General features: G+C 39.5%; 1 protein-coding gene across 1 annotated transcript in view; it reads right to left on the bottom strand.

The window, feature by feature from the left end:
• Nucleotides 1-5,418: 5,418 nt before the first annotated feature.
• MGAT4D (MGAT4 family, member D) overlaps nucleotides 5,419-23,850 on the bottom strand; it is a 41,041-nt gene continuing 22,609 nt past the window's right edge. The window contains exons 7-15 of the mRNA XM_010583611.1: nucleotides 22,977-23,052; nucleotides 17,702-17,813; nucleotides 16,646-16,776; nucleotides 12,798-12,905; nucleotides 11,725-11,918; nucleotides 9,533-9,611; nucleotides 9,334-9,412; nucleotides 6,816-6,928; nucleotides 5,419-6,265 (exon numbers count right to left, since the gene is read on the bottom strand). Of these exons, the coding sequence (XP_010581913.1) occupies nucleotides 6,239-6,265; nucleotides 6,816-6,928; nucleotides 9,334-9,412; nucleotides 9,533-9,611; nucleotides 11,725-11,918; nucleotides 12,798-12,905; nucleotides 16,646-16,776; nucleotides 17,702-17,813; nucleotides 22,977-23,052 (919 nt within the window). The 3' untranslated portion in view covers nucleotides 5,419-6,238. The remainder of the gene's footprint in view (nucleotides 6,266-6,815; nucleotides 6,929-9,333; nucleotides 9,413-9,532; nucleotides 9,612-11,724; nucleotides 11,919-12,797; nucleotides 12,906-16,645; nucleotides 16,777-17,701; nucleotides 17,814-22,976; nucleotides 23,053-23,850) is intronic.

Raw genomic sequence — 23,850 nt, 5'->3', positions numbered from 1 at the left:
CCCCCCCCGCTGCCAGGGATGCGGTCGCTGAGGTGCAGGTGCTGCCGCTCCGCCCAAGCCAATCAAGGCGCAGCAGGCGCGGCCCTTGCCCAATCCGCGCGGGAACCGCGACCTCAACGAGCCGCCGCGGAGCGCGGGTGGGCGGGGACCGGCGGGCAGGTTAGTCGAGCCAATGGAGGGCGCCCTCCGTGCGGCGTAAGCCAATCGCGGCCCGGCCCGCGGATGCCGGCCGCCCCGCACGTGGTGCCCGAGCCAATCGCCCGCCAGCCCCTTCCCAAGCGACGCCATTCGCCACCCGGGCCCGGCACGGGCCGGGGGAGACACTCCCGCCCCCCCCCCCCCCCCCCGAATATGCCTCATCCCCGGCTTTGGCGCCAAACGCTCTGGCCTCCCTCATCCTTGAGGAGACGTGGCTGAGAGAGGCGGCAAGTTCAGTGACGTTGGGTTTGACCTGCAGCGGTGCGTGGCCCAGCGTGGAGTTTTTTAGGCAGGCTTTGCCGTCATGGCCACCGTCAGTGGGACCTTACGTTTACGCATGGTGGTACCGTCGTGCCCCACGCGCCTGTGGTCAGCGATCAGGCCAGAAAAAGGGCTTTTTCTCCATCACTAATTGGAGCCATTTAGCTCGAATTAACAAACCCCTTTATTACAATTGGAGACTCAGTCTAGCAGTCCAATCTACAGCTGCGGGATCGCTAAGTGGAGCAGCTATTGCATTAATTCCTGACTGATTTTTTGAAAGCCTCACCCAGGCCTGCTGAACACAGCAGGTACGTGTCCAGCGTTACTGGCCTGAGGAGCTTTCTGGCTCGGCTCAAGTTGTATCTTCACACTCTGGGCAGCATACAATTCATGAGCGTTTAAAGTGTAATACATGGCACCGGTATCCGAATCATGCAGGAGAGGGCTGAGACAAAAGCGATTCCTTGAGGGATCACGAGGAACATAAGAGTTGTTGTAGGTGCCGAGCTGCTGACAAACCAGGTCAGGGTTTGGTATGTTTGCATGTGACGCTGCGTCACTTGACGACTCGCATCATCAAAGCCTTCCTCCTAGCCCAAGGCTGGAGGGGTTGCTGTCCTCATTTCAAGCTCAGCGTTCGTTCTGGACACCAAGCATCAAACCAATATTTATGAGACGAACCATATAACTACAGCCACTGCCTTTCATCCTTACCGTTGAATCTCTTCAAAGGGTGCATCTGCAACACTTTACTGAAGACTGCTTTTGCCAAGTACACTCGTAGGCAGCCAAGAGCATGTGTCATTGCAGTATCAGCCATCCCCTCAAATGCAGGCAGACCTCACTGCCCAAGAAATTCTTACTAAGGCACATACACAGAGCTTTTCTTTCCATTGCCTATGAAACTGTGGGTCTGTGAAAGAAAAGAAGGAAGGAAATACCAGAAAAGTTGATAGCTGTAAGAAAAAGTGGTACTTTTTTTTCATAACTCTAAGCCTCCTTCAGCCAGTGCTCAGGGCACAAGAATCTGGTTTATGTTATTTGATTCTTACCATGTTGAGGGAACCCTCTTTTGGACGTAACAATTATGGCCTATACACCATTGAGCTAAGCTTCCCCCCTCCTAAAATAATTTATAACTTCAGATAATTTTTATAAATCTCTCCATTTGGTTTATGTCTCCCACATACTAGTTTGTTGACTCAGAACTGGGCTTAGAACTCAGAATGGAGTTACCATTAGAATGTGTAATATGAATTGTAAATCCAAATGCTCGTATTTATTTTTGTGATATTCTGCCTTTCAAGTATTTGCTCTTTTGATAGTGTCATCAAAATTTAAGATTGCCATAGATTATTTCAATTACAAGCTCCAAAGAGCAATGTAAACTTCACTACTTAAACACAGTACACATTTATGTCATAGAAAAGTGGCACAATTTCTTCTCTTGTTAAGGCTTAGCTAGAGATGTCTAAAGAGTGACATTTCTGTAGGACTATGGTACCATTTCTCAATCATATGATTCTATGATTCTAATGCTGATCAGAAAGATCTATTATGCCTTAATTCAAATCCTTATTTGATGTACTTTTGAGAAATGGTACCATAGTCCTACAGAAACGTCAATATTTAGACATCTCTAGCTAAAAAAAAAAAAAAAATTAAGGAATGTTCTTGAGCAATCCATCATGAAACAAAGAAGATGAAAACTATCCTCGCAGCTTGAAATACACATACATCGTTTTAGAAGCAATTGCAGAGTTAAAGATTTCTGCTTACTGCAGAATTAATTGTTAATATTCCTACTGTTCATTGCAAGGCATCTATGAAAGATTTATCTGGAATGTTACATTTATGCAAATAAATAATAGTTTAAAAAAAATAAAACATAACCCAAAACACTCCCAGACAAGACAGACAGTTTGTGGAACCAGTCATACAGCTAACAAATGTGTGACTTACAAGTAATAGAAAAAGTAATTGTTGGGGAAAACTGGAATCCTTGTGTATGGAACACTGTCCACCTACTTCCTCAAATATGTGAGAGAGAAGATTTTCAATTCAATAAGTAAATACATCTTCAACTTTGGATTAAATATGTCCTAATTAATTTTAATAGATATTCCTGTTAAGAGTCTAGTGTCTTTTCAGTGTACATTCAGCATCCATTAGCATTTACAGTAGATGTGTGCTTGTCTTAAGCTGTGCAAAAAGTCGTAGTGACACTGATGAGATTGGTGGCCCACATAATTAATGGAAATAAAAACATTTTAAAAAATCAGTAAAGCCAAATTCATAACTGCCTTTTGTATTGAAGACAAATGTTAACATTCCCCTTTCAGAAGTCCCTCAAAAGACAAGAATGGAGACACACCTTGCAGAGAAACGAGTAACTGCGCTCCAGTGAAAATCAAAATGGGTTGAATAAGCTGTCATTAATATCGAATTAGCTTGAAAAGTGTGCTTTCGTCCCATGCTGGCATTTAACCTGATTAGGTACGTGTACAATGAGCCTGAGGTAGTCAATATTTTCAAGACTATGTTTTAAAGCACATGAAAGTACTGAAGTCAAATGTCCTGCTGAAGGAGGTTTGTGATCTGATATGGAATCTGAAACTCTGTTTATAGTTGGTTTCAACTTGGACTTAGTGCCTTTATTTTTGTAAGCTACAATTACAATGCCTACACCGCCAAAGCAGTCACCCGTAAAGTTAGAGGATGTTCCTTATCCCCTAGATCCGTTACCTGAACTGAAGCTTCCCACGAGGAGGCCTCTTTGCAGCCTTTAAACTGGCCTCAGAGCCGTGGTGTGCAAAGGTGCATGCAGGTTCAGTGCATAGGATTATTAAATGGAAAACCACAGGTAGGAACTTGCTTGCAGGGTGGAAAGGAAGCTGCACGTGTTCTGTAACCGCTCCTTGCCTAACAGGGACTGTTACGAACAAACCCAGCTAATTCACTTGCCAATGGTGGTTGTTGCTATTAACATGCAAAAATACATAAAAGTACTTCTATTACACTCTCTTATCTTAAACTTCCTGGGGCCGTAATGCTCACTATTCAGCTATCACTTCTTTGGTGAAAATCCAGAGTTCCTCTCACGAGGTTTCTTCGGTTTTATAGTGGAGCTGTGGTTCTGCAGGCTGTGCAAGAAACCTCTGCACTCCACAAAGCACAGGGAAGAACCAGGAGTAAGCAAAATCTTACTTTAATGGTGTGTATGCAAACATTCATTACTTACTATGTCGACATTTAAAACCTCGTTTACATCAAAGTGATGGGAAGCGTAATCTGTGATTACAATGGGTATATAAAATACGTAAAAATAGAAAAACCAGAATGAATGAAGTACAAAGCTGGCAGCGCAGAATGAAAAAATTATGTTTACAAAATATTTACAAAAAGTCCAGTCACTTCCTAATATAATTTCAGGTATTCTGATGAGCTTTTTGAAATTACGCTTCGACAGTTAGAGTGAAAGCTCATTGCACTGTGAAAATAAGAGGTTTTGGTAACAAAATATATTACCTTAGTCTTTTCCGTGTTTTCACTGATCAATAATCGCTTTGAAATTTCCTCCTTAAAGTGACAGTTCCCTGTAACTAGTGAGTACAAGGCAGCCTGAATGTAGACACTGCTCCCAGCTTGTGACTCTGTTGCAGCAAAAGCAGTGGCAAAAGAAGATTTTAAGTTTTTACTAGATCATGCACCGTCATCAGTAAGATGTTCTACAAGAAATGCTCTTTCTACTTTGATTTCTACTTCCTTCATCTTTTGATGGCAGGTGGAACAGGCCTTATAAGAGGGCAATCCAGACTATAGAGTTACGGTACATTTACAAGAACTTGCCATTCTGAAGCGTTTGCCAAGATCCTGGAGATGAAGATAATCCCTGTGACATGATGGGATTTCAATGAGAGTACTAAAAGCTATGATATGCTAAGAATTAAACTAAGACATCAGGAGAAGACCTACACTTTAATCATTTTCATACCCATACAAGTTTCTAAAGCTCTACAGGAAAAAAACCCCAAATGTTCTGTAGGTTACCTGTTGCTTTGCCTTTTTGAGTAGAGGACCCTATTCACTTCCATTTGTTTTTCCCCAAAGATGCTAAAGCACTTCAGGTTAAGAGAGAGAATGACTTCAGAGAACTCAATTTTGTCTTCCCTTAATGTAATCTAAGTTGTGTTTTATTCCCTAGTACAAGTTTTCGTGACTAAATGTCTCAGACTCCTGTATCAGCAGAGAAAAAGACGATCTGAAAGGCAATTCTGAGCAGGGTCAGAGGGAGGCGGCTCTGCCCATCTCGTGCCAGGTAGTTTGATGCAGAGCCACTTTATTTCCCTTCTTTCCCTAGTTGCAGTTTTAGCCACTTCTTTTTAACGATCCACTGGTCTCAGTTTCACTCAACCTTTCTTCATATTCTAAGTGCTGATGGATAAAGGTGCCCCTCTGTGTATCTCTAAGCACTCTGGATTACTGCATTAATTCTTAACCTGCATTAAACTCTTAACCTAATGAAGGCTGCAATATTTGGTCCAACAAATACATGCATACATATGCATGTATATATATATCTACACGCGCATATATATAGCACCACAGTATATAAACAATACTGTAAATTATCAAAATATTATTAGAAATGGTCTTTAAAAAAAACCCTTCTGAACTGTTTTAATGTAAGAAAATTTCATCGTATTCTAAATTAAAAATACTCTTATATTAAGAATACAATGCTACATTAATTTAACCCATTTAGTACAAATCCATGCAAAAGTGTACGGTGCAGTTTATTTCTTGCTCTCGGCTGTTAGGATGCAATGCATGCACAGGAGAGTGAGGGCCAGTCGTGCTTCAAGTGCTAAGGAAGTGATAGAGGAATTCTGCACATTAACAGGTAGATGTCCAAGGTGGATTGTCATTTCCCAAAAACGTTTCAAGTGAGACTACTGTGGTTTACCTTTTATTTTTACATTTATATTGAGTTTTGCCTTGTGACCAGGGTTTAGGTATCAGTACATACTGACTATCAAATTATAGGATCAAAAATTTTATTTAAATAGATTTTCTTTCTACAAAAATATAGTTACACATAATACCCTTAGTATTTCCTGTAATTAATTCCATACACAATTCACTGTAAAGTTTTACAATGGTCTGAACAATATCTGTTTAAGTTTCAAGTTATTAAAATGGTAACTTGTAGCTACTTCCCATTTAAAAAAAAATTAAACATAACTTATGCTACATTAAGGCTGAAACACACTTCTTCTGTTGAGATCCATTTTCATATTGTTACGTTTTGTGGACTGCTCTAAATACTTGCAATGAATATTGACAACTTTTCCTTCAGTTCTGCTTTCCCTCCAGAATTGACCAGCGTTCTTAGTGGAGTTGAAAAACTTTGTCCTTAATATTTGTCTGGTGAAACTTTTCATACTTCTATGATTTAGTCCCTGAGATAGCCCGTAATGCCTTATCAATTGTTTATAATAACATATATTGAATGTTGCCAAGCTGAGATGAGATTTTTATACATGACACCTTACTCAAGAACATTTTATAGAAATTACTAACATAATCGGGTTCTTTATAGCTTTTAATATTCTTTATATAAAGATTTAATAGTTATCTCAACTCTTTCCTAATACACAGTATTAAGAATTAAATGGGTTTGGATTTGTTCTTTTTACCCAGCCAGTTTTTTGTTGCTGTTAGCCTAGTTTTCAAACAATCTGTAACAAGCAACACGTCAAAAACGTGGGTTTTTTTAGTTTTCCAATGTCTTGATAAATACCTGAAAAAAACAAAATATATTATTTTCTAAAATCTGCAGAAGCATTGTCTAAGACATTAGCTTTTCCAACTATGGCTATAGTTTACGGCTGTAGTAATTCTATTCAGTGACTTCTGCTGAATATTTTCTACTTATGGATGGGTTCACACACATTCACTTGGGAGAAACTTGAAGAATAAATAATCACCTGTTCATCTGAAAATGCTTGCATGTTATAATTAATATCCAAGATGGTGACTGAAAAAAGCTAGAAAAGCGTCCCTGTCTCCTTTGGTCAGTTTGTTTATCATGACCCAAATTCTAGTGGCTATACTTACAGCACTGCAAAACTGGAGAATCGTCCCATTTGAGCATTTCCAGCACTTATTCTATGAAGTAAATTTAACTTCTCCCCTGAATAATTAATATAATTCTCCACTTGTGTGAGTTCTTCCACACAAAATCCCATTCAAAATTTAAAAAAATTAATGATTATCAATACTGTACGGTAGGTAGAACTGAAACCCATTTAATAAAGCTTTAATTAAAATGCTTTTATTAACATGCTTACCTCACTAAGTATTGCCCATACAGGAGAATCAGAATTGACCGATAAACGAATAGCCTGTATTTTTCCTATTGACTGATTGATACTGCCTTCTGCAATTCCATTTTCAAAAGCCCCTAAATAAAAAATAAAACAAGACCCGTACAAACATATATTAGAATGAAATGTCTCCGAGTGAACTTATGCAAAAGCTCTAAACTACAAAATTATAGATTAACTCCACAGATACAACATTAGGGGAAAAAAAAATCTTTTGCAAAAGGTCAGACAGTAACAACTGAAAGTTAAAGCTATCAACAAGAAGAAGGATTCATTCCTTCAGTTACAGCAACTCGGAGCTAGAGAAGAGTAAAAGAAAATAAAGAACCTATAGCTACAAACGTTAAAACATAAATTTAAATATGTTAGTTGTGACCATATACATATGGCACACATGGTCATGTTGAATAATCTAAAAGAGCTTTTCTGAGAAGTATGATTATTTTTAGAAGGATACATTAGGAATCATGGACCAGTTCTGATACATTTCTTCACTAGTTCAATGCTTTTTAACTAACCTTGTTAAACTGGCATAAAATCACTGCAGACAAATGAAAACCGCTCACCCCCTGTGGGATATTCATTTCCTATCAACTTGCATGTGCAACTGGGAGTTGACAGCATTTTGGCTTGGATCTCTAATGAGAGCAAAACAGCCACCAGGAGGTGGGAGAGAGGTGCAAATCAAAGCAAACATGTGATGTGAAAGTGGTTCACTGGGAGAAAAGAGCAATTATGTGGTAGAAGAGACAGAAGAAAGTGGCAAGCAAAGCAGATCTTCCAACAGTCCATTTTTGTTCACATAGTGGTGTTTTAGTTTAGGTAATAGTAGAAATCAGGCCTTGGCAAGCACGTGGAGAATCTGCAGTTCATTTAAAGAGAAGTCACGCACCACCCTGAGGAAGGAAGAGGGAGAAGCAGGGGTGGGGGCAAAAAGGGGGAAGGTGTGTTGCATTATGCTTCATCTTCATTTCAGGTTGGAGCGCAAGTTAATGCTCTCATAATAATGAAAAATCCTTGTCTTCAGCTAAGGCTGCAAAATCCAAACCAGCATCAATTATCTATGTGGTGGGTTGACCCTGGCTGGATACCAGGAGCCCACCAAAGCCGCTCTATCACTCCCCCCCTCAGCTGGACAGGGGAGAGAAAATATGATGAAAGGCCCGTGGATCAAGATAAGGACAGGGAAAGATCATTCACCAATTACTGTCACAGGCAAAACAAACTCAACTCAGGGAAAAAAAATTAATTTCATTTATGACCAATCAAATCAGAGTAGGATAATGAGAAATAAAACTAAATCTGAAAACACCACCACCCCCCCTCGTTCCTGGGCTTAAATTTACTCCCAATTTTCTCTACCTCCTCCCCCAAAGTGGTGCAGGGGGACAGGGAATGGGGATTGCAGTCGGTTCATCACACATTGTCTCTGCTGCTCCTTCCTCCTCAGGGGCAGGACTCCTCACCCTTCCCCTGCTCCAGTGTGGGGTCCCTCCCACGGGAGACAGTCCTCTATGAACTCCTCCAATGTAGGTCCTTCCCCACAAGCTGCAGTTCTTCACGAACTGCTCCAGTGTGGGTCCCTTCCACGGGGTGCAGTCCTTCAGGAGCACACTGCCCCAGCGTGGGTCCCCTGCGGGGTCACAAGTCCTGCCAGAAAACCTGCTCCAGTGTGGGCTCCTCTTCCCACAGGTCCACAGGTCCTGCCAGGAGCCTGCTCCAGCGTGGGCTTCCCATGGGGTCACAGCCACCTTCGGGCACCCACCTGCTCTGGCGTGGGGTCCTCCCCGGGCTGCAGGTGGATATCTGCTCCACCGTGGACCTCCCTGGGCTGCAGGGGGACAGCCTGCCTCACCATGGTCTTCCCCACGGGCTGCAGGGGAATCTCTGCTCCGGTGCCTGGAGCACCTCCTCCCCCTCCTTCACTGACCTGGGGGTCTGCAGGGCTGTTTCTCTCACAAGTTCTCACTCCTCTCTCCCAGCTGCAGTTGTGCAGTTTTCTTTTTCCCCTTCTTAAATCTGTTATCCCAGAGGCGCTACCACTGTCGCTGATGGGCTTGGCCCTGGCCAGCAGCAAGTCTGTCTTGGAGCCAGCTGGCATTGGCTCTGTCGTACATGGGGGAAGCTTCTAGCAGCTTCTCACAGAAGCCACCCCTGTAGCTCGCTGGCTACCAAAACCTTGCCACAAAACCACAATACATCCTGTTAAGACCTTGCAGAGACTGCAATTAGTTTTTCTTCTAATTAGATGCCTTGGCTTTTGCCACTGCTGGTAGGGTTCTTCATTATTTAAAACAAAATAAGACAGTCATTGGTTAAACATCATATCCTATAATATGCAGTAGCGCAAAGGGTTTCTTTTCCTTACTAGTTCACCTTGGAATGCTGTATTTATTACAGAGTTAATGAAATTCTCAAATGCAGAAACATTTTATACATAAGAACAAAATTTCTGGTTTTGAAGTGACAGTAAACAATTTACCTATTTTTAAGTATCCGTCTTTGGTTGCTGGGTAGTTAAATTTACTTCCATTGTTGACCAGTTCTTTTCTTAGCATTTCCTGTAAAAAATAAAACAATAACATCGCCAGAAATATTTTATAAGGCATGACATTTTATGCTGAACATCATTCTGAAAAAAAAATAGCACTGTCTATTACAGTTGGAAATGAGAAACTTACATCAGCTGGCAACACTTCCACAGTAGTGTTAAACAGTTTATCACCAGGGTGCTCCATGTTTCCACTTCTGAAGAAGTACCTGATGATAAAGGTGTATTATTTTCAGGTATTTTATACTTTAGAGAAGTTCTAAGGAAAGTTTTGAAGGAAAGTTTCAAATATCTTTTCTTTAATTAGTTGTGGGCTATAGAGAACAGAAATAGGCATTGAAACTCTTCAGTGTGTGACCAAACCATACTAGATGCTTTTTATTTTAAACAGAACAAGCATCAAACCCATCTTTCTCTGGACCCACAAATGCAAGTGTTCCCCCTTTTCAGTGCTCAAGTTCCAAATAAATTAACTTTCCAGGTTTAAATGGCTAAGGAAGATCTGCCCTCTGATCTGTTCCTATCATCCTAAGGCCAAGGTGAGATGGGCTTCTGGAATGCAATGGCAGCAAAAATCCCTGTTTCTACTAGACCATGTGCTACATGCCAAGAGAATCCCACTTTTTATCAATACTGATCAATTCAGGTGCTTCTAAATAATCTCCTTGATAGCCAATGAGCAACAGCACTGTCAGAGCAAGAATCCAAGCAGAAACATCTATGAGATTTAAAAAGAAATAAATTAATCCCTGTTTGGTTTTCAATTTCTGGCATTAGTTCTTAGCTTTTTAGGTCCAAAAAGAGCTAAGGAAATTTAAAGCATCAACCTCCTTCCTCTGGTATCAAACAATCAAGACCTAAGAAGACCACCAAATATTAAAAGGATTAACTATACATTTTCACAGGTTAGCAGTGTGGCTGGGACCACCATGAGGCAATACCATATGTAACTTAACTTCATCCAGTACAGCTTCCCAGTAATAGGAAAATGCAAAAATATAGGCTACCCAAGTTTCCCAAAGCATAAACCAGTTAATTAAGAGTGTTGATCACAGAACACCAGTGTTTATTGTAACAACTGTCATTTAGTCCAGCTCACTAGATGGAGATACAGACTTGCTTTCTTAGATTTTTTTTTTTTTTTTTAAATAAATAAGAAATCTACAGTCTTTGCAGAATGGAAGTCTCTTAGTTTTCTGACCAGTTTGGGGAGGAAGTGTAACACCAGTGAAGGAGTTTTCCCTCTGAATATCATTACAGAGATATGGTAATTATGGTAATTTGTGTCAGAGACACTCTCCCAGAACTATATTCCTTGCTAGGTTAGTTTTAACTCAGATCTGTTCTCCAATCTGGCACAGAGAGAAGAAGAAACTTTTCTGAACCAGGCAGGACTGCTTCTTGTAGTGCCAACCTCGATCTATATTGTTCATAGAGCAAGTCCTTCTGAAAAACACTTCTCTATCTTAAGCTACAGGTGTCTCTTCCTTTCAAAACACCCAAGTTGAATGATGTGAAAACAGAGAAGATGATAGATAGTTTCATCTTTTAACATGAGAAAAACATTCAAGGTGGGACTTGGCTGTAGATCCAAACACGTGAAGTTAGAAATCTGGCTGTGACCCAAGTGTTCAAGCTCTCATTACAGGCCATGGAGATATACTCGATACAGTCAATGAAACTTAGCAACTGACTCAGGTGACCAAACAGAGAATGAGATGAATACCTGTCTAGCTTCCACTGACTGTATCAAGTAGATCTCCATCTGTCATGTATAGTAGGAGCTTACACACCTACCTTACATAGACATCTCTACTGTAAACTCTTACATTCAGGTCTCTGAATCTTCAGCTGAAGCCTACCTTTGTTAATTCACTCTATTATTTCCCCACAATAGTGATATTTTCTGTTTGATTTCACCTACACTGGTTAAGTGTCTGGTCTGGGACATGACCTTTGACTTGACATCATGCAAACATCCTTTGTGTTGACAACTAAAGAAATAAAGCTTTCACTGACTCCATTGATGAAATTCATTAGTTAAAAACAAATTCCTTTGAGAATTATCGTAAGAGAAAGTAAAATATTTAACTGAAAAAAATAAAAGGAAAAAAATTTAAAAAGCTATCTAATTACCAAGGAAGAAATGTATTTCAGGAGGGGAATCCAAGGGGAGTAGATAAACAGGAAATCATGCGGGTTTTGTCAGTAACAAGGCTATGGTTTATGTGAACTGTTGAGCACCGGTGATTTTGAACAGACTCAATCATTTCCAAACTAGATATATGTAGGCTTCCATATTCCATATCATGTAATACTTACTTTTCAACTTTTAGTGGATTTAAAAAGGTGAAGCTGATGTAGTCCCCTGCCACCGGAGCTGAAGCCCAAAAACAGTCTTTTCCTGTATAAACTTTTTCCAAGGTATATTGCTGGTATGTTTTTAGGCTTGTATCCACTTTTGCAGGTGGATTATTGTGTGGTTTATGTAGCACATTTTTGCCAAAATCTTTATCCTGTTGGATTTAAAGAAATGTAATTTCACTCATAGAATGAAAAAAAAGTGCTCCAATATCTTGAATTACTACAGGAAGCTATTCGAGAAAAAATTACCCCAGTGTCAAAAAATATACAATCTATTTCTAATAGAAATAGAATATTCATTTCAGTGTAATCACTGAGACTCAGTGTTACAGTTTGTAGACAGACCTGTACTGATTATTTCTCAGTTGCCCAGATTTAAAAATAAACTTCCTTCACAGTAGGCTATTTCATAGTTGTCTACTATGCCTGCTGCCAGAATGTCCGATATTGGTCTCTGCTAAAGGCTACATGAGCCTCTAGTCTGATCCAATACAGCAATTCAAATCATCTCATGCCTAATCTAAATGCCCATCAGGGCATCCCTGAAGTCTGGTGCTTCGTTGCTCTTGTCCTTATCAAATACATAGTAGATCCACTGTTTGCCCTCCAAACTCTCCCTAAAAATCTACTGCTTCAAGATAGCCATGCCCTTGTCCTAGCAGTATACCTTCTGCTGGTATTGGGTATTGTGGACTATTTGGCCAAAACAAACCATCATAGCTGTTTGGGTTTGTACAGTGCAAAGCACATGAAACCTCGTGCTGTGAAGAGGGTTCCTACATGCCGTGAAATGCTTCTGTGACTGGTACAAGTGTTCAGATTAGAGATTCAAAGATATTTGTGCAGAAGCAGCGTGCCCCACCTGCAGTTTAGATGCCAGATCAATATTCTCCCCCAAATCTGTAAACCAATGTTCTTGGATATGGAAATACCACCTAATGCCAAAGATGCAATGCTTGAAACTGATTTGAGAAACAAGTCAGAAGACAAGCATATAATTTAGAAATACGGCATTAATTTCTTATCCTTACTTTCAAATTCTGTATCTTCCCAGCCAGTGATGAATAAATTCCCACATGCTGAAAGAGAGATGGCTTAGCACGGATACGTAACTTTGCCTTTTCCTTTTCACAATGTATCTGGAAAGAAAGTAAAAAGGAGGGAAGTTTTATTTAAATAAAGGAGAGACAAACTAAGTTCCATAAGGCAATTCCATTACGTAGTTGAAGGTATGGGTCCAGGTTTTTTACCCATATTCAAATGAGTTATCCTTAGATTAACAGTCACCTTATTTCAAATGCACTGTTTCTAGACCTAACCCGCACAATTCCACTCGTGGTGCTATGCAGATTTGAAGGCTCAACCACCCCTAATTCAGGAATTTCTGCACTGTATACCATCAATCACACCTCAGAGTGACAAAAATGGACCTCAAATCTGAAACGGATTGATTTTTTTAACTGTTTCTAACAAATTTCATTTCAACTCTTGGCCTTAACATATCATTCTAATTAAACTATTTTGACTAAAACTGACCTTCTTGAGATAGATTCTGGTTACATTTCAATCTTTATCATTTTGGCTCTTTCTGCTATGCTTGAGAGGCTTATAATATACTATACGTTAGGTATCTTTTATCTTATAATTACATAAAGCCCTTAGATATTGTACTTCAATCCTGATTTTCCAGTTTAGTACACTTCGTGACATGGCATATACCAGGGAATTAAATAACTGTAATTGGCACTAATTTCTGAGTTTCTTGATTTTTGAATGATACCAAATTACTTCTTTAAATGTAATTTTTTATCTGTATCTATAAAGCACCATAGTTTGATACTATGAAGCAAACATGCTACAATAATTAATGACACATAATGAAGCATAATAGCATAGAACAGAGCAAAGAGCTGAAATAAGACTCCTCGGGTTCTACTCTTAGTTCTGCCACAGAATTATTGTATGAGTTTGGAAGATCATTTAACTTCCCAGGTCCCGCATCTTTATTTTTGAGAGGATAGTGTGTTTACCTCATCAATCCAGTGCTTTCAGTTCTATAAAAGAAAAATGTCACATAAACTATATCAATGCCTTCTAAAGCTAGAAGGGATAGTCTTCACTCAGCCAGCTTAAACAACAAAACTCATGGGGGATTTATGGTTTCCACAGAAGTACCAATTAAAAGTTCAAAACCACCTGGAAGCCTACAAAAAGAACTAGGTATTTTTATATTTGTTCGGCAAAACAATGGAAAACCACAAAACACGCAAATCGATTTATTGGCAGCTGTTTCTTTGAAAAGCACACTATACTTTTGCTAGAAAAAAAATTATGAGAAAATAAACTTGTGATCCTTCTACTGACTGCAGTCTCTAGCATGTCTCCTTTTACGCTATGGCACCACTTCCAAAAAGGCTACTTATGGCAGCAGCTGAGAATTATCAGTAGCAACAGGACTGGTGTGGTCATTTGTGCAGAAACTGAGATAACGCTCCTTGCTGAGTCAGGGCTCCCATCTTTGCAGCCTGCTAGTCCCCACTACACTTGATAGATACATGCCACTGCATATGATCGCAGAACTATAGAACCATTTTAAGTTTGAAGGGATCTTTAAAGACCATCTAGTTCCAACCGCCCTGCCATGGGCAGGGACACCTTCCACTAGATGACGTTGCTCAAAGCCCCATCCAACCTGGCCTTGAACACTGCCAGGGATGGGGCAGCCGCAGCCTCTCTGGGCAACCTGTTCCAGTGCCTCACCACCCTCACAGTGAAGAACTTCTTCCTTACATCTAATCTAAATCTACACCCTCTTTCAGTTTAAAGCCATTACCCCTTGTTCTATCACTGCATGCACTTGTAAAAAGTCCCTCTCCAGCTCTCTTGTAGGCTCCCTTCAGGTACTGGAAGGCTGCTATAAGGTCTCCCCGGACCCTTCTCCAGGCTGAACAACCCCAACTCTCTCAGCCTGTCTTCATAGGAGAGGTGCTCCAGCCCTCTGATCATCTTCGTGGCCCTCCTCTGGACCTGCTCCAACAGGTCCATGTCTTTTTTGTACTGGGGACCCCAGAACTGGATGATGGTTCACAGGAGGTAAACATGATGAAGTTTCTGAACCACGCAGAGATCTGATAGCTCTGATCATCACAAACTGTCTTTTCCAACTCGGTGAGCAGATGTAGCTCAATCCTGGTATGTTGATACTCAGCCCAGGCTGAAAACATGTGCCAAACACCCATCACCACAGGATGGCACATAAAAGCCACAAACAGGTGCCCCGTTGACTCTCCCGTGAGGCATAAGGATTTCTGTCAGCTTGCTTTCCCTGTAGGAAAGTCCACCACTTCAATCTGTCAAGCAGAGGAGGAGGAGCAGCTGGGATCTCTGTCCTTCTTCCAGCCTCCCTCTTCTGCATTCTCACAAACAGTCCCAGTAGGTCATGCCACTGGTCATTCCCATCCAAGCAGTGTGAGACTGACTTGTCTCAATAGGTTTTTGCTACCCACAGCAATTGAAATTGCAGTTGCAGAATGGAAACTCACTAGGAACTTGCTGATACCACTGACTTGCACGAGCTGCTGGCCTGCCTGCCTTTCAGGAACACAGCTTCGTTTTAGGTATGAATTGGGTCTTAGAAGCTAGAACAGTCATTTGAAAAATAAAAGTGAAATGTTTCATCTATCAGATTGAGGTTGGCATGTGTTAGGCAGATCTGGAATGGGTGATATTAATGTAATACTATCTTCTTTTTATTCTGTTGCCACAGGCAGGCAAGTACCTAAATTAGAGGTAGTTGAGGCTCAGTCTAACTCCTATGAGCCGGCCTAACCCACGGAGTAGGATTTCAAAGCTTACTCCTGTCTGTATGAAGTGGGAATCAAGATTCCTCAGTGGCATTACTAAGTGTAAAACCAGGGACTGTCTGCTATCCCTGGGAGTCACCTCTGCTACACAGCAAAACTTGAAGCTTGTTTGTTCCCCTTCCCTCAACCTCCTGGTCTGGACAACTCCTATCTTTCTCTTCTTTATCAACACAGAAATAACATGTGCGAACACCTGGAGTGGGGACTGGCTACACTAATCAAACAAAACTCTTGAACCTTAAAAACCAAGAAGGAGCAGAAACTCCGGTCAGCCCTCTGTGGCAAAGTCTGTTATACAAGAAGAGTGTGAGTAGTGAGCAGCACCAAAGACTGGTGAGAGAAAGAATGCGAAAGGACATCAGAAATACTTAACATGTCATTGAGCTCACCTGTAGTGCTAGAAATGGCACCTTTTGCAATTCAACACAACAGTTTCTTTCATTTTTAGTGAAAAGTATCATTTAGTTCGTTGGATCTACATGTTTCCCTGCATTTTTTTTTTCAGGCAAAGTCAATTTTTTTCCCAGGTAGTAAAAGATTTAAAGCAAAACACTTAAGTTCTGCTTCCTGAAAGAAACGAACCAGTATGCAAAATTCAGAACAACTGTGGTTGTAAAATTGTGTGCTTTACTGCCTTTCCTATTAGACGGTCAGCAGAAGGTTATGAGAAATGATAGTCCACATAGGTTTACATATTCAAAATTTTCTTTGGTGCTGCAGGGTTGCCTACGTGACCAGCTGCAGGCTGATGTGAGCTTGTGCTGTCCATATTCTGAGCTGATGGAGGCAAAACAGCTCTGGTGCACAAATCTAAATTTCAGTGAGTCAGGCCTCTCCATATGCCCTAATGGGCTCACACACAGTGCCACACTATGCAGATCCACAGCAGATCTTTCCCCACAAATTCCAAAGTCAGTCAGGTTTGAGAGATTTCTATTCCATTTCTTGAAAATAAATTATTTTGTCACCAAGACTGTTTGAGTATTACTTATGTTCATAAATTCAGACATACTTACTGCATCCTTTTCTGGATTGCACACTTTAACCCAGAGCAGGTGGTCTATAAGCCAGTCTATGGGCTTATCTTTATAAAACATGAGAAAAAATTCCACTATGAGTGGCAGGTCTTCCGATTTAAACAATTTTCCTGAAAGCAAGACAAGAAGTTGCATATTCAGATGTTTTTATTGCTGTGCAAAAATCACCAGCTTTATGTTTACTCCAGCCTTAAACACATGGATGCAATTCGGATATTTAGTGAAAATTTCACACAGACTCCAGCTTTGGAGAGTTGCTTATCCTCCAGCTTGTTGGGATTTTGAAAAGATTTCCACCCCATGCCTCGAGATATTCTCACATAGTCAACCAGTTGAATAATCAAGCGTGCAGTTATATCCTAGTTCTAAACAGAAATCTGCCAGTTACCTGTATCAGTGTATCAGATGAAACGAAATCTGAATAATTCCTCAAAATGCTAGACATGCAATTTCACTGGCAATACTATACTGAGTATCTTTAAATTAAGACCTAGATATGAAAAACATAGCTTTTAAAATACTATCACTGTTCATTTAGTTCTCTTGCTATTTGTATTAGCAGATGGTTAGATTTCTTTGTCTGATCTAACAGTTATAAGGTGTTATCACAAGAAAATTGTATTAGAACCAAAGAAAAAAAGAAACTTAATACTAAAAATAATAAAAAAACCTTCCCTCCGATATGGGATGCATGTTCTGCTCCACAAAGGAAAGGAAGGGGATTTTTTACAGACTGTTCAAATTCCATTCTTGAAAAGAAGACTACATGCTACAGGGGCATGTAGTGCCCAGAGGCAGAAAATTTGCTTCTTATGGGAACCCAACTGCTAGATCCTATGTTGAGGACACTCTGCATTAAAAAGACAGTTTTAAAGAGCACAAAAAATAAAAGACTTTCAGTGGGAGCTTTCCTGAAGAACCAAGGAAGTTTTGATATGCAAGTCCTTCCATGCTTTGAAATCTAATTCTGAGTGAGACCTACTTGACCTACGCAGCTCCAAATCCAATTGACCCTGCTGAGGTCTTAATACTTACCAATAAATCCAAGCTGTGAGAACTCAAGAATCATCCATTCCTGGGACTGTTCAGCAGCAAAGTTTTCTATACTCTGAATATAATCAGGTTTGGCTATAATATCATCTTCCAGCTGGGGGAAAAAAAGAAAAGCAACAAAAAAAGAGAAGGCAAAGTGGTGGGTTTATTGCTTGCAGAGGGGGTGGTGGTGTTGCCACACATAAGTGATAACTGCATTGTGTTTGACTGCTGTACAGTGTGTACTGAAGCTGGGCCAAGCAACAGTGGATTGCTACTTAGCTTCTACATAAACCTCTGTTTCAGTATCATTCATTAAATATTTATTTACAGGAGTGACTATAACACCATGAGTGCTTCTCACTTTTCCGAGACAGGAGGACTCCCCATCTTGAAGAGATCTCACTTAAAAGAAAACATTAAGCAAAAAGATAGAGGCTAAGGAAGACAACAGTAGACAAGTTGTACTGAAGTTGTATAAGCACTGATAAGCAACGGGAGCAAATTGAAAAGAGAGGTGACTAAAGCAGATGGTTAAAAGCTCTGTAGAGTAACCCGGGCAGACTTTGTCGTACCTAAAAGGTGACTGAGAAGAACTGTGGATGATTACTGAGATGCTAGTAGAGAGCAAGTTGTTTCAGGGAATACTAGTCATGAAAGAAGGAACATGCTGTGAATCACACTGAAGGACAGGAATACATAGAGTTTTTGAGGTGTTGTAAAGGCTGACACTGAATATAGCAGTAGAGCCAGCTAAAGGATACTTGGAAAAGGAGACTGACATCCATCAAGGAAATGGGAAAGGCCTTGGCTGCATTTTTGCATGGCTTTCAGAGAAGAGTCCGGGATCTGAAAAGCCAGAAGCTGTTCCAGTTACTAAAGCTGAGGATAATGAGTCCAAACAAGGAGAGGTAATGACACAAAGGAAGTAAATTAATTCCAGAAATAATTAAGGAGCAAGCAATTCAGGGTATGAATTTGGTATGGGTGTGAAAAACACAGGAAGAGGAGGCTAAGCCTTCAGGAAAATGTTGTTGGGGTGCAGTGTAACGATACAGTTAATTTCATCTAACTGCTCTACTTCATTGGCCCTGGTGCCTGTCTGGTGGCACTGGAATCTGGTTCAGAAAGCTAAATAGGTAGAAAATAAATGCTATGAGAAAAAAAAAATTGCACCATTTCCTGCTGGGTTTGCATCCTTAACTGACTCAGTGCAGAGTCAGCAGCAAGAGCTTGAGAGAGCAGGTCCACAGCTTTTAGCTGAATTTGGCCATTACTACAAGTGTAGGGCTGGTGGGGGAGAAATGCGTTCTCAACAACAGTGAACTCGAGAGGAAATAGAATGGATTTTGAAAAACAAGATTAAGAGATCTGTTTTGACCCTGCCAGCTTTTACTGATGGTAAGATAACAAAAAATAGATAGAGACAAACTGATCAAGATGAATGCTTATTAACGGATTCTGAGATCTGGGGATTGACTTGAGGTGACAGTTATGCAGAAGAGAACAGAAAAAAAAAAACCCAAAACATCAGCTTACAAGAAATTGTGCATAAAATTAAATGAGCTAAGAGGATTACCCAGTAGCTAGATGTAAAGGGAGAAGAGCAAGGAATCAAAGAGAGTTTCAGGGAATCCTTAAAGAGAAATTGAGGGACACCCAAAATAGGATGAAAGGCAGAGAGAGGAGTATCTCCAAAACCTAGTGAGGCCACCATATTGAGAAACACTAAAAGAAAGTGTACAAAAGTAGTAAAGATGAAAAATATAGAGAGTGTGATGCAAAGCAGGTGTGAATGTGGTTATGAACTGAAAATAGTTTTGCATAGTGAGAAGTCTGAAACAGTCTTTTCTGAAGCTGACCGTTGAAAGTGAATATTGGAGAATGTAGTTTGATATCCCATGTAGCACAGGGCATTAAAAGTTGTTTACTTAACCCTGTACTGAGCCCCGGAATTTGTGTTCGCCTAAAACATATTTCTGGAACAGCATCTGCCATTGCATAGAGATTTCATTATCAGTTCTTTCTCAGTAAGTTTTACTATGTGTAATTATCCTGAACAATTAGTATGTGGTACCCAAATTCTAGTTTGAATTTTTCTGGCTTCAGCTTACAGCCACTTGTTTTTCATATGCTCTTATCTACCAAAGGAGATTATGCAGTGGCTGTACACAGCTGGATCAGGAAGTTTAAGATATGAACTGTCTAGTTCATTTGCCCCATTGCCATGAGAAGGCCAGCAGAACACACGATTGCAGCTAATTTCCCTTCACTCATCAGTACTTTGGGATGAAAAAAAGATACGTGCACAATAGCAAGGCTATGTAAATTTCCTAAATGATAGACAATAAATGGGTTTCCATGCATTTTTCTTATGTGGGTTATCTGTCTAAGAGAAGTAAAAATGAAGAAGCAACAAAAAAGTGGTAGCATACAATGGAAGTGTAGGAATCAGATAGGAAAGTACCTTCCTTTCTAAATTATATTAGGGTATTTTTATATTTTGAATCATCGTCCAACGAATATGTGAAGAGTGTTAAACTGAAAAACCTTATTCTCTCATTTTCCACAGAAAACAAACCTCCAATAGTTCATTCCATAAAGATCCTTTTTTTTTCTTTTAGTACAAGCATAAAGAAAATTTCAGCTAAAAATGCAATTTCATGAAAGTTATTTCTTTAGGAACTCTACCAAATAACAGGCTTGACCTAGAGTCTAGTGGAGGGGGGAAGAAAAAAAAATCAATGCAAAGACTCCTTAATGACTTCACTGTTGCTCAGGCCTTAAAACCATTAGAGAAATGCACTTAAGAAATTATAATAATGGTGTACAGGTAAGTGCTGCTGGCAATATATATTATCAGTATATACATATATATGTTATATATAAATACACAAAGCTCCCCCAGCCTTCACAAGGAAAAAACTCATGAGGTGAAAAAAAAGCATAGCAGTAGTTTAGTTAACTAAGTTTGAAGTTTATAACAGATTTTAACTGAAGATACTAAAAGATTTAATTAATGTTTTATTTTCACCTGAGTGCTAATAGAAAACACTTTCCCAAAACTGCTGTATCTGAGTTTCTCAAAGATACTTTCAGATTTTAAATGTTTATGTGCTTCAGAATGAACTAAGTCTATATGGACACAAAGAACAAATGCATCTCCTCACTACTAGGTTGGGATTCGAATGTCTGCTTTTATGGCTATGTTAAGACCCCATTATCTTGTCTCTGACATTATTACAAGTGTCTCAAGGGGCTCTGGTGGACTCCAGGAAGTATAGTGAAAGTGGAAACAAGTATTTCAAAGTTCTCTTAGTTTTTTATTAAGAAAACTTCACAAAAAAAGCCCGAAAGGAGCAGTAGCTGATTCAGGGGGGTGGAGGTAGGGAAAGATAGGGAAAGTAGAAGAGATGCTTCAAGTAGAAGAGATGAGATGAGATGACCGATGGGATTTATTGTCTTTTTTTCAAAGATTATGTTTGATCAGTAGGTAAGGTTCATCCGCAGTGTAACCCCATTAGCTTCAATGGACTTCACAAAGCTACTTGCTTAAATTCTGATTCAGCAGTATGCTAGAATGAGTGTTTATGTGTTTATTCAGCTAAGATCTTGCCTGGCTCATGCTATCATGTAGACATCAAGTGTAACTACATACATGTATCTTCTTTCAAAATTCAGAAGTTAGTATCAGTCACCCAAATGATACTATTCCTGACAAAACAGTAAATAAAATCTAAGCTAGTTCAAGTTTTCCCTAAGATTACTGAAGTAAATCTGTGTCCCAGGCTGAGGAAAGGGGTTTTTAAGTTATTTGCTTTCCATTAATACAAGGCTTCCAAATGGAGGGAGATCATAAGGAACTTTACGGCAGCATGTGTTCCTTCTTTTCACCTATACTCTAAAGAGTATTTTCTGGGCAGACCAGCAGCTGTGCTACAGAAGCAGCTGCAGACTGGACACAGAAATGAAGAAGTGGATGTACTAGGTAACAGTATGAAGAAAGCATAGTTTCTTTCTAAGAAAATTCTGAATGCAGCCATAACTACCACCAGACCATCACAATCCAGGCTTTGCTCCGAACAACACAGTTCAGTCCCTATATAATGTCCCAGACAAGAAAATGCATATTCTCAAGTTTCTTTAAAAATACAAATACATAAGTCATTTCCACGCAAACGTGAATGCTTGGAGAACTTTATAATAGAAAGGGACAATAAGTATATGGCAGCATGTTTAACATTTCCCTTCACCATGTTTCCCATGCCTTAATGCTCTAGTGCACTTAGTAAACTTGGGTTCTTAAAAGTATACAAAAGTCACGGGAAAACACTTTGTATCCCAGTAAACCTTAACTGTTCAATAGACAACATTCTTCCTTGTCCACCTGCCTTCTGAGTGCCTATGCCAAATCTGAGAACGGAGCATAGACTCTTGAGGAGCCCAGCTCAAGTGCGTTTGTGTTAAATGCTGACAAGAATTGTATGAGATGCCTGCTCTTGCGGTCTTCTCTTCTGCTTCTGGGAATCTTGTAATGTACTTTCATGATACAGAGTCTGAGGCCTGTTCAAGCAGGACAAGACCCAGGAAAACTAAGAACTAAGCAAAATGCTGTTCTGAACTTTTTTTTGGGACTAGTGACATTCAGGAGCTACATGAAATTTTATGATCTGTTCCATTATTCAACAGTCATGATAAATTTTGGAATCTCTGGTGGTGATTATCATCTTTATGGAGTGTGAATTAGCACAGATCTAGAATGGTGGCTAAACCTAAGCTTGAATGCATGGGGATCTTCTTGAACTCTAACACTCTCAATCTTCCAGAGAATTTAGGATCTGTACCAACTTGCAGTTTAACCTTGTCTCCAGTATCGCTATACTGGTATCTTTCCCTACCTGTAAGGGTTTTTTTGTTCATTGTGATCTGGGCTATAACCTGGACCTACCACCACTATTCTGTCTTGCTGCACCAAGTGAAAACACATTAAACTCTGACTTTCTTAACCTAATCAAATAAGGATTTCATGCTTCAGTTACCTTGTTATCCAACCTCACAAATGACAGGAAGTTACAGATGGATTTAATCAAATAGTACCTGGCTGCAAGATGTATATAAACACAGAAATATGTGGATGCTTGTAAAGAGCACAGGCAAAATACACAGAAAATGGCAACAGATTGCTGTTTTTATTGAGGTCTTTGAGACAAATTATAATTGCCAAAGCTAATAATCAGTACAGATGTATTGCAGCTACTTAATGATAATATGAACATACCTGTAAATAAAAGGTTCCCTTAGGTTGGGCATATAGCATTAAAAAGCTATAATCCAAATTCTGTTTAGTTCTCCACCTAAACATAAGCAGCAAATTCTGATAAGCTTGGGGGGGGTGTGTGTGTGCAAGAGTTATTTCTATAATAAAAGCATTTCTAATGCTCTGCAGTTTTCTCTCTTCAATAAAATTGTAATGTTAAGTATTCTAACTCATTATTAAGTGAATAAAAATTCCTCTGTAATCAGTGTAAATGTTTGTAAATAATTTAACTTTCCTATAAAAGTTAACATTAACTAAGCAAAAAATTTTGATCTGTATCAGTGCAGCCTGAAACAAAATGTCTAACAAGTATATTCATGTCAAATGACTTAAAGATTCTGCTTGATATATTACGAACAGTAGAGATCAATACACAATGATTAAAGATCAAAAATTAAGTGCTTTTACTGATGAACAGCACAGAAACCAGGTTGATAAACATCATTTTCAGGTTTAAATGTAAACACAGATTTATCTCTACAAAGTACTGTCTCTCATTTTACCAGAGGGTGAAGCTGATGTTTGATAATCAATGCTAAAAGACTAGAGAGTAATGTATCAGTATTTAATTAATGTAAAAGTATATCTGATACAAATCTAATCATATCTGAAACTTAAGTATGTAAACATGTTTATGCTCTGAAAAATACAAGGTTTATCTATAAACCCAATATATGTGCATGCAGATACTTGCTGATTCCCTCCAACCTAAACTCTCAGTACTGCAGCTCTCTTGCTGCATTGTTGGGGTAGCTTCTGATAAATTAAGTTGTTGTTGATCAAAAGAAAATTACTTTTCTCCAGTAAATCAATTTTGTTAGGTTATAATCTCTCA

Source organism: Haliaeetus leucocephalus, unplaced genomic scaffold, assembly GCF_000737465.1.
Source record: "Haliaeetus leucocephalus isolate CR32 unplaced genomic scaffold, Haliaeetus_leucocephalus-4.0 Scaffold924, whole genome shotgun sequence".
Taxonomy (NCBI): domain Eukaryota; kingdom Metazoa; phylum Chordata; class Aves; order Accipitriformes; family Accipitridae; genus Haliaeetus; species Haliaeetus leucocephalus.
The sequence above is the reverse complement of the archived record's forward strand: the minus strand, read 5'-3'. Positions and strand labels throughout refer to the sequence as shown.